This window comes from Acomys minous, assembly GCF_964271855.1.
Source record: "Acomys minous genome assembly, chromosome: 9".
Lineage (NCBI taxonomy): Eukaryota > Metazoa > Chordata > Mammalia > Rodentia > Muridae > Acomys > Acomys minous.
The window spans coordinates 57143106-57160698 of NC_140490.1; the positions used below are offsets into that span (position 1 = coordinate 57143106).

The 17593-nt window shown below is 41.0% G+C and overlaps 1 protein-coding gene across 1 annotated transcript in view; it reads left to right on the plus strand.

Moving 5' to 3' along the window:
- F13A1 (coagulation factor XIII A chain) overlaps positions 1-17593 on the plus strand; it is a 159839-nt gene that overhangs the window by 56405 nt on the left and 85841 nt on the right. The window contains exons 5-6 of the mRNA XM_084796409.1: positions 6724-6842; positions 10000-10107. Of these exons, the coding sequence (XP_084652535.1) occupies positions 6724-6842; positions 10000-10107 (227 nt within the window). The remainder of the gene's footprint in view (positions 1-6723; positions 6843-9999; positions 10108-17593) is intronic.

Sequence of the window (17593 nt, forward strand, 5' to 3'; positions counted from 1 at the left end):
TATTAAAACAAACAAAAACAACCAGCAGCATACAAATATCAAAATAGAAACATGATTCCATTTTATTATTTTTATTAGCCTTTCTAAAATAGGGATTATGGGGAGTTTCCATAGTGATTTTTTTTTCCTGATTCATTTCGAGCAGCTGTACTTTAAAGTGACAGATCTGAATAAAACACAGGACATAAAGTATAGCCTTTCACCCTTAACCTTCTTTTAAAATCATAAATTTAAAATTAAAATTGGGGTTTCCATTTGACTCTCTTGCCTTGTTGAGGATTCGTGATTATGCCTGGCTGGTTTGAGGTAGGATTTACATCAGGGTAGGCTAGTGTTGGCCATAGAGCTCTGTCTGTTTACAGCTCTCAGATTTACAACATCCCAGCACAACAGTAAATTCTTATGTGCTTGAACTTCTCTCACATTATAAGCTGAAGACATCATCTTTATCTCGAAATTCTGCAATAGGCATTCACTTATTTCTTACTCTCTCTCTCTCTCTCTCTCTCTCTCTCTCTCTCTCTCTCTCTCTCTCTCTCTCTCTCTCTGTGTGTGTGTGTGTGTGTGTGTGTGTGCATACAATTTTTACCGTGGTGCTGAGCCCTGGGGACAGTGACCAGATGCTTTGGTGATGTTGGAGACAGTTAACAATCAAATCCTGCTTTCTAATCTCACTAGAATTATGGCCTTGCCAATGGTGGTCCTTTGCTGAAGGTTACTTAGAACCTAGGTTCTTAGTAGGCCCAGGACAGCATTTGAGTCTGCGAGCCACCTGCTTCTAAGTTCCTCTCTCTATGTCCTCATTGCCTTGTCCTTGTCCTTGGCTTCCTTGTGTGAAAGTGTACCTAATGTAGTGCCCTTTTAGTGGGGTTCATGACTTTTAGTGCATCAGTTAGGGCGGGGCTGCTAGTTCCTTTGTGCTTTTTGGATAGGATGGTCTCATAAATAGCCCAATCTTAGCCTCAAATTAACAATCCTCCTGCCTCAACCTCCTGAACACTGGGATTATATAGAAAATTGAAAGTTTGTGGCACAATTATAAATATATAATTGTTTGGTAAATAATTACATTTACACCATGGAGATATAAGAAGCCAAGGCTTAATCCAGCCTGTTTTTTAAATGGCACAAGAAAATATAAGTTCTGTTCATATAATGGGTAATGAAAATGCTGATAATTGCAGCCCTATTGCTCTTAAAGAAAAGAATTAAGGCACCTAAGTTGGGTGCAAGCTGGGCAAGGTGATATAGGCCTATAGTGTCAGTACTTGAGAGACTTTGGCAGAAGGATGTTAAGTTCAACATAAGCCTGTACTACATAGAAATAGCCTGTCTCCAAAATAAACAAAAAGTAGTTGGACTTTTTAACCTCTAATAAATAGGTAGCTTCACTTAAATGCAAATATGTTTCCAAAATCACTTTTTCTGATAACAAAAGTTTTACAGAGCCACAAAATAGAAGTGGGGAGATGGCTCAGTGTGTAAAGTATGTGTCATGGAAATGTGAGTTACTGGAGTTCAGATCCCTATCTTGGCCATATATTGGGCATTTATAGTGCCCAATAAACGTTGGATGGGTGTCATACTGCTGCAATCCTAGCACAAACTGGGTAGCCAGACTAGCTGAATGTGTAAGCTCGGGACTCAAGCGAGAGACTTGGACTCAGTGTATAACATGGAGAGCAATTGAGGGCACTGGACGTCAGCCTCTGGCCTCCACACACACCTTTACACATATATGTGCTCCAACACAAGCGAGCACACAGCCACACACACATAACATATGCCAAAAAAAAAAGAAGAAAAGAAAAGAGACTCAATACACAGAATGAACTCATATCTACAAATCAGAGAGAACAACTATTAATATTCTGATGTATCTCCACCCATTTAAAACATTTTAATTGGCAATTAATTAATGCAATATACAGTCTTTTAGATAATGTATATACATCAATATATATTTTCATTTTCACTGACTTTCCAATCCTAGAGACTACCCAGAGAAAAACACCTTTTATATATATATATATACCAGATGTTTTATTGTGGTTTTCTATAATAATGTCTACATACAAAACTGAAGCAAGCATTTGGATTTGGGGGTGGGGCATTGAGACAGGGTTTCTCTGTCCTGCAACTTACCTTGTATACCAGACTGGCCTCAAATTCAGAGATCCAACTGCCTCTGCTTCCCTAGTGCTGGGATTAAAGGTGTGTGCCATCGCTGCCTGGCTAAGCATTTGGATTTTAAAGTACAATATAGTTATATGCTTTGCTTGCTTTCCCATACTATATATTTCAGAGAGTTTTCTCTACCAGTATACAGATATTATTTACAGTAACTTAGAACATGTCGCATTGAATGCTGTACATACGCTACAGAAATATGTTTCCATAGACACTCAGAAGCAGCATTACTTAGTGGTAGGTTCACATTTTAAATTTGCATAGATACTACCACACTATTCCTTTAAAAAGCTATGGACACAGGGCTGGAGAGATGGATCGGTGCTTGAAAGAACATACTGCTCCTGCAGAGGACATGAGTTTAGTTGCCAACTCCCCAGTGCTAGCTCCCTACCTCCACCACCAGTTCTGAAGTCCTCTCTGGCCTATTCTGGTAACTAACTTCACATGTACATACCCTACACAGACACACAGACACACACAGACACACACACACACACTGTAAAGTATAAACAACCCCTTAATGAAAGGCGTATTGTTTTATAGTACAGGCACTCTATGGAAGAATACCCATTTCTTCTTACCCTTATTGTTAGCAGCTGTCACCACTTGTTTTAATGTTTGATAACCCAGTAGGAAGTTGCCATTAATTTGCTGTTGTTTTAGCTTGCATCTCTATGATTATGAGGGAAGTTGAGGATCTTGGTGTGCACTTACTGTTTTGCTTCCATGTGTGTGATATCATCTGGAACATGTTGAGTGAGCTAAGAATTGATAGGAAGAGACACATGCAGATCTTAACCCCGTCAATACGTTTTCATGTCACAGGTGAATGAGGTGTTACAGAAACTCCTTTCCTATGTGGACAAACAGTAGTCACAACTCCGTGTAGTGATGAGATCAACCAACACTCAAAGACCTTAAAAACCATGTCTTTATATATCAAGCTCTAATGTACACTGAGGTCTTCTATGTTGCCATGCCAATATTAGTTTTAGTTATAGCCCGGCTTCAGTTAGTTGCATTCATAGTAAGACTCAGTAAGATAGAACCAGAAAACCTTAGCGGCATGCAGAGATAAGCATTTATTCTCAGAGTCTTGGCATTGGGTTCATCTAGATGAGGCCTCTAGACCAGGTCGACCTCCATGAGAGAGTCTCCTCTTCTTGTACAGCGGTGAAGACACTCACTGTTGGACCAGTGGTTTCGCCAGAATACATCTCACTAATGGAAACAATGGAGCTATATGGTCACCCGGCTCTGCAGTAAGCACATGCAATGTCCTGTTGCTGTGCCTCGGATAAATGCCCATACACCAAAGGTAGCCAGAGTCAGAAGGAATCTGTCACCCTCATTTTCTTTTTTTAAAACACTCTGCTCTTCAGCAAAATTTCCCAAATTCTTTGTTTCAGTCAAACTTTTGAGACAACATTCATAATTCTAAAGCCCGAGTGGCATGTTAATTGAATTCATCTTGATTATATCAATGAATTCATATCTTTACATTGAATCTTCACATCCAATTAGAAGCTTTGTATATTTTCACTTATTTAAGTTTTCTTTCATGCACATAGGGAAAGCTTATTTTTATTATAAAATGTTTAAAATAAACTCAAGAGCAGAAAAACTAATATAATGAAATCAATTTACACAGCTTTCAGACTTGGCATAAATCATGACATACATATTATATATATGTATATATATATACATATATATATATTTGTGCACACACATAAAGTTGTGTGACACATCATCAAATCTACCTATGACCACCTTGATATACAGTAGTAGTCCCATAATGCTATTGCCCAGTGGCATCATAAATGCTTTAGTTTCCATGAGAAGAGTTTAATATGTTCAGAAAATAATGAAGATGACCAGTTAACATCTCTTAGAATATATACCTGGTGTTGACTGTTACATGACTATAAAATTATTATAACAAAATCAATAAGAGTTCTTGGTTTCCTAGTCCATAACCAAATTTTACCAATCTAAAATTTGCTTTACAGGATTGTTTTGTTGTTGCTGCTGCTGCTGTTCAAATCAATATCTATAGTTTGAACTTTTTGGCATGTCCTCAACAATCCTCGTCACTTATTTATTAGTTTTACCACAAAATCATTGCAGAAACTGCATTGTCATGTAGAACTTACCATATTCTTAGTTTGCTAATCTTGAGTCTTGATGTCCTAAAATATGTGCCTGTAACCTCCATGGCATTTTCTGCTAAGTAGTTACTTATATCTAAAGACTAGATCGAATTCACTCTCAAACATTCTGGATGTTTTCTTGGTAGAGTAAAAACACTTCATGCCAAGCATGTATTCAATCAATAGATATGGATGTTTAGATTAATCAATAGAATCTTATTTTATTGCACTCATGCATCCATTACAAAGCTATCCTTTGAGCTAATGATATCAGTTTACTCCTATGATTTCATTAGTAGTTACAAAGAGCCACATCTAACTCTCTCAGTCTTTCTGTATTAGCATGATAGTTTGTTAGTCTTTTCTAAATTCTCTGTGTTCAAATCAGAAAGCTGGTTCCTAGCACTCTATAAAAATGACCAATACATTTACAGACATTAACTCACAGATACTGAAATATCTGATGTCTTCTACTCTTTCACAATGACTTTTCTTTCTCTAGTATTAGCTACTCTTTTGTCACAGCTCCTGGGATCATTGATTCTCTTGCTTCCTGTCAGGAAGAAAGGTTTCAGCCTCATCTCATGTTTCTTGACCCAATTTTGGAATAAGTTATTCTTTTTTTCATAGGAATTTACTTTGCCTCTTGTCTTAATCACTGTTCTATTACTATGAGAAGACACCATGACCAAGGAGAGAGCAGGATATGGCCAGAATTGACCAGACCAAGCAGGCTCTGTAGGATCCACTGTGCTTGTTATTCCCCTGAGAGTCCCGTTAGTTAACTAAGGGGTGTGGGAGGTAGACTGATGTTTTGCAGGTTGCCAAGGATATGGATGTTGCTTATCTTTCCAGCCATTCTTTGAGGATTGAGGGGCTATGGCTTTGGCTGCTACAAAAATCACGGAAGGAGCTGAGAAACAAAACAAAACCCCAAATGTCTGCAATTCATCCCATCCTGGAGGTTCAGATTTAATTGATGCAGGGTACAGCATGGGTGTGTTAGCCAGTTTGCAGCTGAGTGACAAAATGCCCAAGACAAATTCATTTCATGAAAGAAAGGTTTATTATTGGCCTACAGTTTGTGATGCTTTAGTCCATGATCACTTGGGCCATAGCCTTTGGGCTATCCTGAGGCAGAACTGTCTCAAAAGGACAGGGTGAAGAATCTGTTCTCAGTGGCAAGAAAGTAGAAAAGAGAGAGGAGGAATCTAGGGTTCAAAACCCCATCCAAACATGCTCTCTCAGTGACCTCATTTCCTTCCACAAGGTCCTGATGGATAAAAATGCTTCACTATCTCCTGATACTGCCACAGGCCACAGGCTAAACTGGCAATGCTTAGGCCTTTGGAGCACATTTAAAATCCAAATCTTAACACCAAATAGGAAATTTATATATGTGTGTGTGTGTGTATGTATGTATGTATGTATGTATGTATGTATGTATGTATGTATCCATCCTTTGAGAATTTCATTGGCAAATCTCTCCAGGTGATTGTAATACTCAGCCAAAGTTGAGTATTATTACAAGACAGACAGACAGACAGGAAAGACAGATTTTTTAAAATGGACCAGAGCACAAAGAGGACATTGCTTTAAAGGCTAATAGAGGTGAGAGATGAGCAAAAAGACACAATAAATCAGAACCAGGATTGACCCTGTTTCAGTCGATGCAAATTTACCTGAGTGCCATCAACACCTTTGTGATCCTGCCTGTGCAGAAGAATATGCTTTTCTGGGTCTGGGAATATGTACCAGACAGATGGCTAAGTAGGTGGGAGTAAGGCCTTCTTGAGATTAGAGCCACCAGAAAGGCCTTGCAATGGTTGAGGCTAATTGAGAAGGAATGCTGAGCTCATCCACCAGCAAACGCATCCATAAGGTCTTTTCATTATGAGATAACTGACAGTCGGCCTCCTCCTTCAAACCAGTGGGCCACCGTGAGGGATAGCACATGACGTTTCCACACCCCAACACGTCCCAGATTTATTTCATACATCATTTTCAGTTGAGTTTCTTTTAACTTCAGTAGACTGGAAATTTGCCTGAGCACCACCAGAATGTGGCTGTGAATCCTCAAAGTGCCCGCATCACAGAATGTTCAATGAGACACGTCGATTTAATTGTGCTTCAAGACATCCAGAGCCAGAGTTTGTCAGCATTTTGCTGACAAATGCCCTCATTTACAGACCGATCCTTGGTACTGATTATGTGTTCAATGCGGTTAAAAAATATTGGGGAATGAGTTGTGCTTTGAGAAATGAAAGACATCTTTACTCTGGGTGGACTGATGCTCAGCCTCGTCATGGCATGAGCTTGCACGGGTTTGGAAGCAGAGTGGTTGGCTAAAGGTCACTGTGTTCTGGTCCTGATGCAGAGGACGCCGTGTATCTGGATGATGAGAAGGAGAGAGAAGAGTATGTACTCAACGACATCGGAGTGATATTTTACGGGGACTTCAATGACATCAAGAGCAGAAGCTGGAGCTATGGCCAGGTGAGCCACTTAAAATTTGTCATTGTCAAGGACATTTTTTTCCTTAATATTTTTTGGTCACATTTATTACTGCCAGGTGCCAGGCATCTATATTAGAAAAGAGTGCAATTTCCTGCTTTTCAGGATCTGAGACTCCAAGACAGAGTGCATGGAAGTGGAGACTCAGAGAGACACCTGCATAATTTATCAGCTGGAGCCACCCTATCTTCCTCTTATTACAAATGTCCCCGAGATCAGGAAGCCTACAGCTAACATGGCAGTCACTGAGATACACTTTGGCAACCTAGAAACTGTGACATCTCATTATTTCAACCTGAAATGGGCTGAAAATGTTCTTTGCTTATGAAGGTATTTTTAATATAGCAGTTAGCAGAGGGCGTGCCAAATTTAAAGGAGTCCTGTTTTTTTTTTTTTCTTAAGTATTTGGGGCGAGTGGTATAGCTCAGTGAGTAAAGGCACTCACCAGCAAACTTAACAGTCTGAGTTCAGAAAAGGACCCCACATGGTAGAAGGAAAGTGTCCCTGAACCCAGCACACGTGCTGTTCTCTCTCTCTCTCTCTCTCTCTCTCTCTCTCTCTCTCTCTCTCTCTCTCTCTCATACACAAACATCACTAATAAGCAAAAATGTAATGGAAGTAATTAAAAAGAGATAAAAAGCCACGTGAGTCTACAAGCAATAGTTACTAAGGAAAGAGTATTCCTATTTTGCCAAAGGATGTCTCCCCTAGATTTTTCCAGAAAATATCCAAAGATATTTCCATCAATTTCAATCTCAAATTACTATTTGGGGGCAAAAGTAGATAACAGTAATTCTGTAACATAGTCAATAATTCGAACTAGTTCACTTAGTGTTTTTGACACTGGTATAAATGGAGTTTTGCTCTGTTTCCATAGATGCATGTGTGTCCTGTGATCTAAAGGTGTTAGTTGATTTTCAATAGGAAGGAAATGGGTGTTTATCTCTTAGGGGGTCCCTGGAATAAATGCCTTGACCTCAGCATTATTGCTATGTGTGTCCAGGGAAAGATTTCTTGCTATCTGACCACACCAGGTCCCACGGTTCTGTCTTGACTCCTGGCATCCATATAGAATTTCTTTGTGTTCCTCACATAGTCTGACTGTCAATCCCATCATCATGAACTCTTATCCCCATCTACAGTTTAGTGACTGGCTTCACTTTGGCCCCTAAGAATTACATTCTGTATTCAGGCTTTCCCACCACGCATCTCTAATGTCCTGTCAAAATACAGTCTATGGTTACTTGAATTTTTTTAAATTCACGTCTAGCCCTCTAGTCACCATCCTACCTCTTCCTAAATGACACACAGCCTTTATTATTTATTTTCTGTTACCCTTGCCTTGAGTCTTCATGACCTAGACTTTAGGTACTACCTTTTGTTTTCAGTTACTATAACATAAAAACAGAGGCTGTATTCTTGATAAAAGAAAGGGGTTTATTTATCTCATTGTTTTGGAAGCTGAAATTTCCAGATTAGACAGTTCCATATGATCAACTTATGCAAAGATCCCCTTAATGCCATTACAACTTAATGGAGAAAGAAAGGGGGAACTAACCAGGTACATAACAGGCCGGGCATATAGGCTGCTCTATATGCTGCTCCCTAAGATTGCATCAGTCCCATCTAAGGCATCAGTGCTCCTGTGACATCAGCACCTTGTATTAGCCTCACTCCTGAAGAGTCTATCAGCTCAGTGTCACTCCTCTGAAAACCAAAACCACTTCCAAACTACAGCAGATGTGAGGCCATTTATGATTTTAATATGATGCTATATAGGTAGCTAGTGAAAGAAGAAGTCATCAAAAAGCAATCAAGAAGAATTAGGAAGACATCCCAGCACAGTAAGGTTGTACCTGGCAACTGTGACTTTGAGTAAGCATGGGCCCTGTGCCATTATTCAACAAGGCCATCAACTTAGGGCAGTCTGACAAGATAACAGAACAAACCAGTTGTTTACAGTGATTCAAGGAAAAATGATTTCTCTAATGGTGTCCTTAATGCTGTGGTTTGTGGCTAACACAACTGAGATGTGCTGTTTAGTAATACCCAAAATAATGATTTATTTATATACCAACAAAAGTAATTATGCCTAAATTATATTATATCATATATCCCAGCTCTCTAGGATACACCATATTCAGTATTCTAGCTAGATTTAATAAGCAATTACATAGTAATTAGCCATTAAGATTGTAGTTTCTGTCACAATACTTGGGTAGGTAACATCTAATGTTTCTATATTGAAAGGAATCTTCTACTGCATTATAGTACAGTAGAGATAAAATTTCCCCATGCTGCCATTTTTTTAAAAAATTGGCCTTTATTCTGTTTTAAGAAAATTCTAGAAGCACCTGTGAAGAGATTTTTTTTTTCCCTAAGAAAATTGAACTAGCTCCCAGGCTCCCTGTGAGATACTATAATCCTCTGCTTGAAGACGTTTCCCCGTTCAGGCTCTAGAAATCACCTTTTCTCAAAGCATCAGGGGAGGGGGTTCTTCAGGGACTTTCCCACGTGGGGGCTCCTCCTGTCTTACAAGCAATCCAGAAGGACCTGAAGTACCTTCCTGTAACGTATCTGAAAGCTCCTTATATATTTTTTGAGTTGAGAATAGATGTTTTTCATACAGTATATTCTTATTATGCTTTCCTTTCCCCTAACTCTTCCCCAGATCTTCCCTTACATTCTCTCATTAGAAAACAAATAGGCCTCTGCAAAAGAAATACTAATCATGAAATAAGAGAAAACAGAGCCTTGAGCTGCTTTTGAGAGCCTAAGACTTCCAAGTGACTTTGGGGGATCATTGTGCTCTGGGCAATGTGTCCACCTGTTGGGAGGATCTTAATGAGCTTGTACAGTGTCCTAAAGAGGTTTGAGTCAGTGTGTGCTTCTTGAGTACGTTGGCTCTCTAATGGTTCTGTTCGTATTTCTGGCTTCCTTTTTTGTTCTCCTTTACTTTACTGGTAAGTTAGAAAAGGATGCATCCTTCTCTTCTATTTAATTGTTGATGCTAAGGGCTACCAGTGGTCACTCCACATTTCTAAGCAGTAGGTTGTGGTTGCATTCTATCTTTGCGCACAGCTCATCTGGTTTTGCCGAATGGAGATTAAGTAGTTTCTCATTGCTTTCTCACAAATAGTTTGAAGATGGCATCCTAGATGCTTGCTTGTATGTGATGGACAAAGCCCAGATGGACCTTTCTGGTAGAGGGAACCCCATCAAAGTCAGCCGTGTTGGTTCTGCAATGGTAAGTGGCCGTGCTAAATCGAGTGTGGGGGCCATTGGTGTCATAATAGAGGTCAGTTCATAAAGAGATACTGGAATAAACAGTGACAACTTTACAAGCTTTGATCTGTGAGGTTTGAGTTCATGGTGCGTTGTTATTCTTGACTTCTCTCACTTTTTCATATGCTATAAGATGAAATTTCTCACTCAAAGTATATGTGGCTTTTGTTCCACACAAGATAATAGATAACTTCATTCAACTGAATACTTATTTTTTAATCATACTTTATGTATATACATGTATATGTTCATGCCTGTGTATGCCCTCAGAGGCCAGTTGGTGGGGGTCAGTTGTTCCCTCCCATCTTGTGGGTCCGGGGATTGAACTCAGGCTGGCAGGCTTGGTGCCATGTGCTTTTACCCACTGAGCCATCTTGCCAGTCCCTGAGCATCTTAGAATCTCTAGTCTGGAGACTTAAGAAGTGACCAGGACAAAAATGCTAATGACGGTAATCAAATGGTCAACCAATCAAACATCAAAGAATGCAGACCGATAGGTGAGGCATGACTTTTCTCCATGTTTACACTCGTGAAAACAATAAGAAAATAAGTGGCTAGGGCGGGAGAAATGGCTCAGTATAGACTGTGTATAGAGCACCCACATCAGGCAGCCTACAAGCAGCTGTAACATAAGCTCCAGGGGATCTGATGCCTTCTCCCAGGCCCCAGGAGCACTTGTATTTATATGAACTGCACCCCTAAATAAATAAAAAAATATTTTGTAAAAGAAATAAATACTTTGTGAAATCCTAGTTCGTATGCAAAGGTACTGCACTGCAGGGCTTTACCACTTAGGAAGTGGGTGCTGACTCTCCCTGGAAACCTTCTAAGATAAATGAATGGACATTTGTCACTTACATCAGTTCATAAGTAAGGAAACAGGATGGTGGAAGCTTGTCAGTGGTAAATCTTTTGGCAGAACCTATGTCCACTAACTCTACCTCTATATTTGTTCTACCTTTCACCCTACTTGCTGCAGGGGATCCTGAAACATCTTCAGGCATGCAGAGATCCCCCCATTGTAACAACTAAAGAGGAGTAGAAGCCTATGGGTGGAAAGGGTAGGACCAGGGCAGGAAGTTAACTAAAGGACTCTGCCTGGTCCCAACCTGTACCACATCCCTAGCATTCAGCCAACCATAGGTGTGTAAATGAGCAGCATCTATGTCCAGGAGCAGAGTGTTTTTCAGTTACCATAGGCCACATTTATTTTATACAATAAATGCAAATGCCCCTACATCTTCTTTTAAAAAAAACACTCCCTGGAAGAAGTTTGTCTTTGATTTTTGTTTGTGCATCTTGTGAGCCAAACACAATCAATTTTGTTGACACATAATTACAGGGCCAGGGATGATATAACATGTGTATTCTGACTAGGTGCTAAAAATAGTGACTTTAATTTTATTAAGAACTAAGTTACATGGAAATTTAAGACATGATAGATCTTGCGAAATGAAAGCACAACCTAACGTCTAAAGACAGCTTGGGGCAGGAGGCACAGCTCGGTGTAAGAGCTAAGAAAGAGAATCTACTTACTATGTGTGAAGCCTGGGGGGGGGGTGTTCAATCCCTGACCCCGAAATAATAGACACGTGAAGTGTATTTAAATAACAAGATAAATAAGTAGTTTTGTTTCCTGGTGTGATTTTCATTGCATGATGAAAAGAGGATTTGTCCTAAAGCCTTTGGGAATCTCCATAGAGCATCCTTGTACAAGGCACATTGGGCCTGTACCTGTTCATTCTGTTTCCTATGTGGAAGAGAAACTTTCCTTCTTTCATCTTATGACTTGTTTTTTGTCCTCCTTAGAAGCAACCATGACAGGTTGCAGTGAAGAGAGAAGCAATATGTAAGAAATGCTGAGATACGTCTCCCTCTTATGCATTTTAAAATGACACGGCCTTCAGCCTGACTGTATGCACCCATTGTGTGTGCTGCCACCAAATGCAGAAATCACAGGCTGACACAAAGCAGTGCAGAAGGAGACAATCCAACCCACCCTGTCTGTGGCTGCCTCTGACCAGGTGGAAGATGTTAGATTGAATTAAGCACACTGCCTCCGAATCTCATTAGTTCTCAAGATCCTCTATCTAAAGTTCTAATTTGAAAAACACACACCATAGTTATGCAGCCCGGAACTGGAGAGATATCTGCATAGGGAATAGTGTGGTCGGAGTTGCTTTGCTTTCCGGAGGGAGTGACCTTGGATGTTAAAGGGCAGAGGTACTGCTCCAAAGCAATGTAATGTGACATCTCCACTTCTCCTTAGTTCCCCCCCCCCCCACGCCACTGTTTACAGGACAGAAAGTTCAATAGTTGGAAAGAAGCCCATCCACCTCTGTTATCTCCTTTAATCCTCAGAATAGCTTTGTGAGTCTTTGCAAAATACGTTCAGCTGTCATAATTTTTAAAACTAATTAATGAATTTATTTATTCCCTTTACATCCCAATCGTAGCATCCTCCATTCTCTCCTCCTGGTCCCACCCTTCCTCCCTATTCCCCCATCCCCCTCCCCTACTCATCAGAAAGGAGGAACCCCTCTCCCCCTGCATCAACCCCCCCCTCCCCCGCATCAACCCACCCCAGCACATCAAGAGGCCTCAGGACTGAGTGCATCCTCTTCCCCTGTGGCCTGGGGAAGCCCCTGAGGCAGCTCCTCCAGGGGGAAGTAGCTTGGATGTCATGTGGATCTTCTAGTAAGGGGAATGGGAACTGTCTCTGAGCTATAGTGATTTTAAAAACTGAAACCCTGAGCATCCAAAACTGGCCAAGAAGGTGACACATAAAAAAAAAAACCAACAACTATTTTATAATCATATGGGCAGACCCTACATGATCACTGGAAACACACAGTGAAATTTCAGCACAAAGTTAAGTAAAGAACAAAGGTCTATGTGTGGGGACTTTCTAATTTCTCTGTTAAAATTTTACCTTAAAATGTAAAAATGATACATTTGGAAAATATGGCAAGAGCAGGTTTGAGACTGGGTGAGTCCAACTAAAATCACTTGTCACAGTTAGATGGCCCAAAGCCCAGACATTCAGTCCCTGGTCCAAGAGCATTTTCCATGTCCCTTTCACATGCATCTAAGCCCTGCCACTGGACAGATGTGTGAAAATAGAGATGCATATGGCCTGCAAGCCCTTCCAGAAGACCACACAGACCACCTATCCCACCTCATGTATAATCAAAGTCATTGCAGGCAGGGACTTCCTAAAAGCAACTACTCCTGGGAGCCATGGGAAGGAACAGCCTGGCTCTGGCTGGGCACCTGAAGAAAGTAAAACAAGCATGGAGATGGCACAGGAGCACGTGACTGGAGCCCCCGAAGGCAAAATGACTTCCTGTAGTCGTGGCACCTAAGGTTGGCAAGGAGATTGCAAGAAACTAGCTATGCGTGAGGTGAAAAGGGACACAGATGGTGACAAACTGTTCGGTGACAGCTTAATATGAATGTGGCTTTTAAGTGTGGAACTTCCAGATAAAAGTCTTTGTGATGCAGTGCATCCACCCTCAGAGGCTGCTGCACAGATTGTGTGTGTCCATGGACCTCTACTCGGGAATTTCAGAAGCACCTTCCCATAAACACACCAGCTATGACATTCAAGAGGAATGGGAAGATACAAGGGATGGGATAACAATTTAGATGTAATATGAATAAATTAATAAAGTATTTTTTTTAGAAAAAGAAGTACTGTCAAATGCCCCTTGTGGGTACAATTCACCCTAACAAGGACAGCATTATCAATCCCCTCTGTGCTCAGTTTTCCCATGTATAGGATGGAAGCAACACCTTCTTCTTGCCTGCATAGTACCCCTCATCCTATCTCGCTTTCCATTCCTCACTGAAGAGACTTGTAGGTTGTTTTGCACAAGAGAGGCTGCAGCTGTGTCAGGAGATGGAGCGCTGGCTCTGGTGCTGCGGTTACCATGTGAAGAAGCAGGGGAGGGCTCTTAATGATGGGGTACACTTTTTCCTCTCTCAAATGAAGTTTTGACTCTTCAGCCAAATACCTGACATTGCCACCATTGGCAAGATCGTTTCTGTTCTGCAGAGTAACATTTTCCTTTTCTTTTTTTTTCCCCCTTGAATATATCCAGTGTATCTCCTCCTGTTATTTTTGGTTGCTGTTGTGTCTCTTTGATGAGGACATGTGGAGAGTCGATGATCATGTGGAAGCTCAGAGGTGCTGGTCTTTCCCAAAGGAAAGAACAAGCTGAACTCTCCTATAATCCTGCTCTCTGGGGATTGGGCCTGAGAAGTTATGATCTCACATGGATGAAATTTTACTTATAATCACCTAAATACCAAATGCTATGTTTTACTAATATGATACCATAGATTTACTTAAGAGGAAAAAGGGGGGAGGGAACCAGGAAATTAGACAAAAAAAAATTGTTCCATGTTATATGTTTTCCCTTTAAACATATTGGCCTCATTTCTGATGTGGCAGTACCCTCCAAGAGAATTGCTGGGAGATGTATGAGGAAAAGCTCAGGATGATCTGCACCATACGACAACTTTTTTCACCCACCTGACATTGAGTTGCAGTCCTAAGTTGCAACGAAGCATCTGGATATGAACTCTGAGAACCCAGGAAGCATAAACCTGGAGACACTCCAGGAGACATTGACTCTGAGACCCCACGGGGGCATGGATCCTAAAACCACAGAGGGCATGGGCTCTAAGACCCTAACAATAAAAAGCATTTGTGCTGTGGTGTGTTGTAGGAAGAACAGAGCAGTCCTGGAATGGGGGGGGGGGGCACCACTGTGACAGCAGCCTCTCATTTCTGCTGCTGTTTACCTGTCAAGTCTGCCTCTAGCTCATGACTGACTGGCTCTGGCACCTTCCCATGGGGAATGCAGCAGCTGCTGCTGCAGTGGCCTCTCTTACTGCAGATACCTGGTTGCTTAGTCACTGTTCAAGCCCTAAATGCCCTGCCTACATGCACACTTGCTTTGCCAATAGAGGACTTATATAAAAATCAGTTCACAGGGTCTAGAAGGCTCTCCAGGGGGTCTTCAAGATGAGAAAGCAGAAGCCTTTGGAAGTGATGTCCTTCATTCAAGGTCGTCAGGGAAACAAGTGGCTGAGCCAGAAGCAGACCTTTCATTCAAAGCATATTGCTTCAGAGCATCTCTGCCAGTACATTGTTGCCAATAGCACAATTATTCTATCAAATTATGTGTCTACCACCTAGAAAAACACAAGTCTCAAAGAAGAGGTGGATTTCAAAAAAAGGGGGGGAAATTTAAGAAATATGTAAATCAGAAGAGCTGAGGAGCCAGAGGCCCTGTGGCCCTGAGAAAGAGGTCTCCAAGAGGATTAGATGCCAAATATGCTATGGTAGTAGAGTGACAATGATGATGGTAATATGTTCGGAGTGATGGTGGTTATAGCAGCAGTCATGGTGGTGATGACTGACAATGGCGGTGGTGGTGGTAATAGTGATGACTTTGGTAAGGGTGACTGTAGTGAAGGTGGCAACAATGGTGATACTGGTGATGTGGTTGTGATTGTGAAAATAGTGACAGTGATGGTGAGAATGTGGTGAAGATAACGGTAGTGGTAACGGTGATGATGACGACGATGTGATGTCATAGTGATAGTGCTAAAGGCAACATGTTCTGAGGGTGGGAATGACAGTGATGGTGGTAGTATTGGCGGTGGTGATGATGGTGATGATGATGATGGTGATGTGATAGTAAGAGTAGTTATGTGAAGATAAGCGTTGTAGTGGCGGTCACGTGCTGGTGGTACTGATGGTAATGATGAGGGTCATTGTAGTAAGGGTAGGAATGGTCAATGGTAGTAATGATGGTGGTGGTGGTGATGGCAACGTGGTGATGATACTGATACTGGTAAAACCTCAGTCTTAACTCGTTCATTCAACAATATCTGGGCATTGGGGTACGATGCTAAGCCAAACATAGTTTCTGCCCTCACAGAGCTTATAATCTCATAGAAAAAAAACAGACAAATAAGTAGAAAAGTCCAATGCAACACAAAAAAACTTTCTGATAAAAATAAGCATAGTATGGCATGGAAACAACAACAACAGCAACAACAACAACAACAAAATCCTCTTTAATTTAACTGTACCTTCCCCTGGAGTCTACACAGAGTATTGAGCTGTTGGATCAGAGAGTAGTGGGAGTGGCTGACGAGCACCAGAGACCGAAAAATAGGCATGCAGTTATTCACAAAATGTCTTCATCCATGGTGGATCTTGTATGCACATGGCTGCTTACCTAATGTGCTAGAGGAAAATGGAGTGGAAGGGGGCACTGGAATGTGTTTCTCTGGGGCCTGCTTGCTTTGCAAGTGAGAAAGCATTAGGTCTCCCAACCAACAGTTGTCCCATGGTGTCTTAACATTTATAGTCCCTTAATCCCCAGGAACCTATATTTTGAATCGATTGTGATTTAAAAAAAAGAAGAAGAAGAAGTTAACATTAATGAGAAATTTGCAAAGTTGATAAAGAAGAAACAAACATCAATAAAATTACATATTCTGAATTCCAGTGCTTCACACCTTTGCCAGCCTGGACTTCCCAGCTTCCCTTGAGGTGTGCACATTTATTTTTAACCACGGTCTTTTGCTGATATCGAGCCACAGTGCCATCATTAATCCCCATTAATGCCTTGCTCTGACTATGCCTTTAGGGAATTAACTCAAGATTGAACTTTTTCCACCAATCGATGTTCTATGTAGTCTTTGGTGCTATTTAAAAAAAAAAAGTCAGAACTACAGCTAGTAAATCAAACTGACCATGCTGCAGGCGGGTCTCAGAGTCCTCAGACCTTCGAGACAAGTGCATTGTCTCCAAGCCCCTGACCCCTGTCAGAGATCAACTGAAAAGAATGCTCTTCTCACTCACTCCATTTTTCTGCCCCCCCCCTCTCCAATTTTCAGACAATTTTTCCATCTGCAATGAAAACACAGTTATATCATCACTACTTTGCTACGTTGCCAAGCAGCCCCACAGGGAATAGTGTTTCGTTTTGTGTTTTTCTTTCTTTCTTTCTTTCTTTCAGCTGTTTCCTTGCCCATCTTGAATGGTAGCTTCATGTTCATCAAACATTTCCATGCGATAAACCTCACCTACAAATATTTAGATTACCTTTTAATATTTGTTCAAATTAAGGATTCCACACCTGAGCCATTCCAAATAAACACCGCAGTCAAAAATAGATGTAAACAATCTATTCTCTGGCCATACAACCAGCCACCGCATAGTCCCGAACATTTTGAGATTTTAAATTCAAATTCTTTTTTTATTTTAAGATTTATTTATTATTATGTATGCAGTGTTGTCTGCTTGTACACCTGCAGGCCAGAAGAGAGCATCAGATCACATTATAGACGGCTGTGAGCCACCATGAGGTTGCTGGGAATTGAACTCAGGACCTTTGGAAGAGCAGGCGGTGCTCTTAACCATT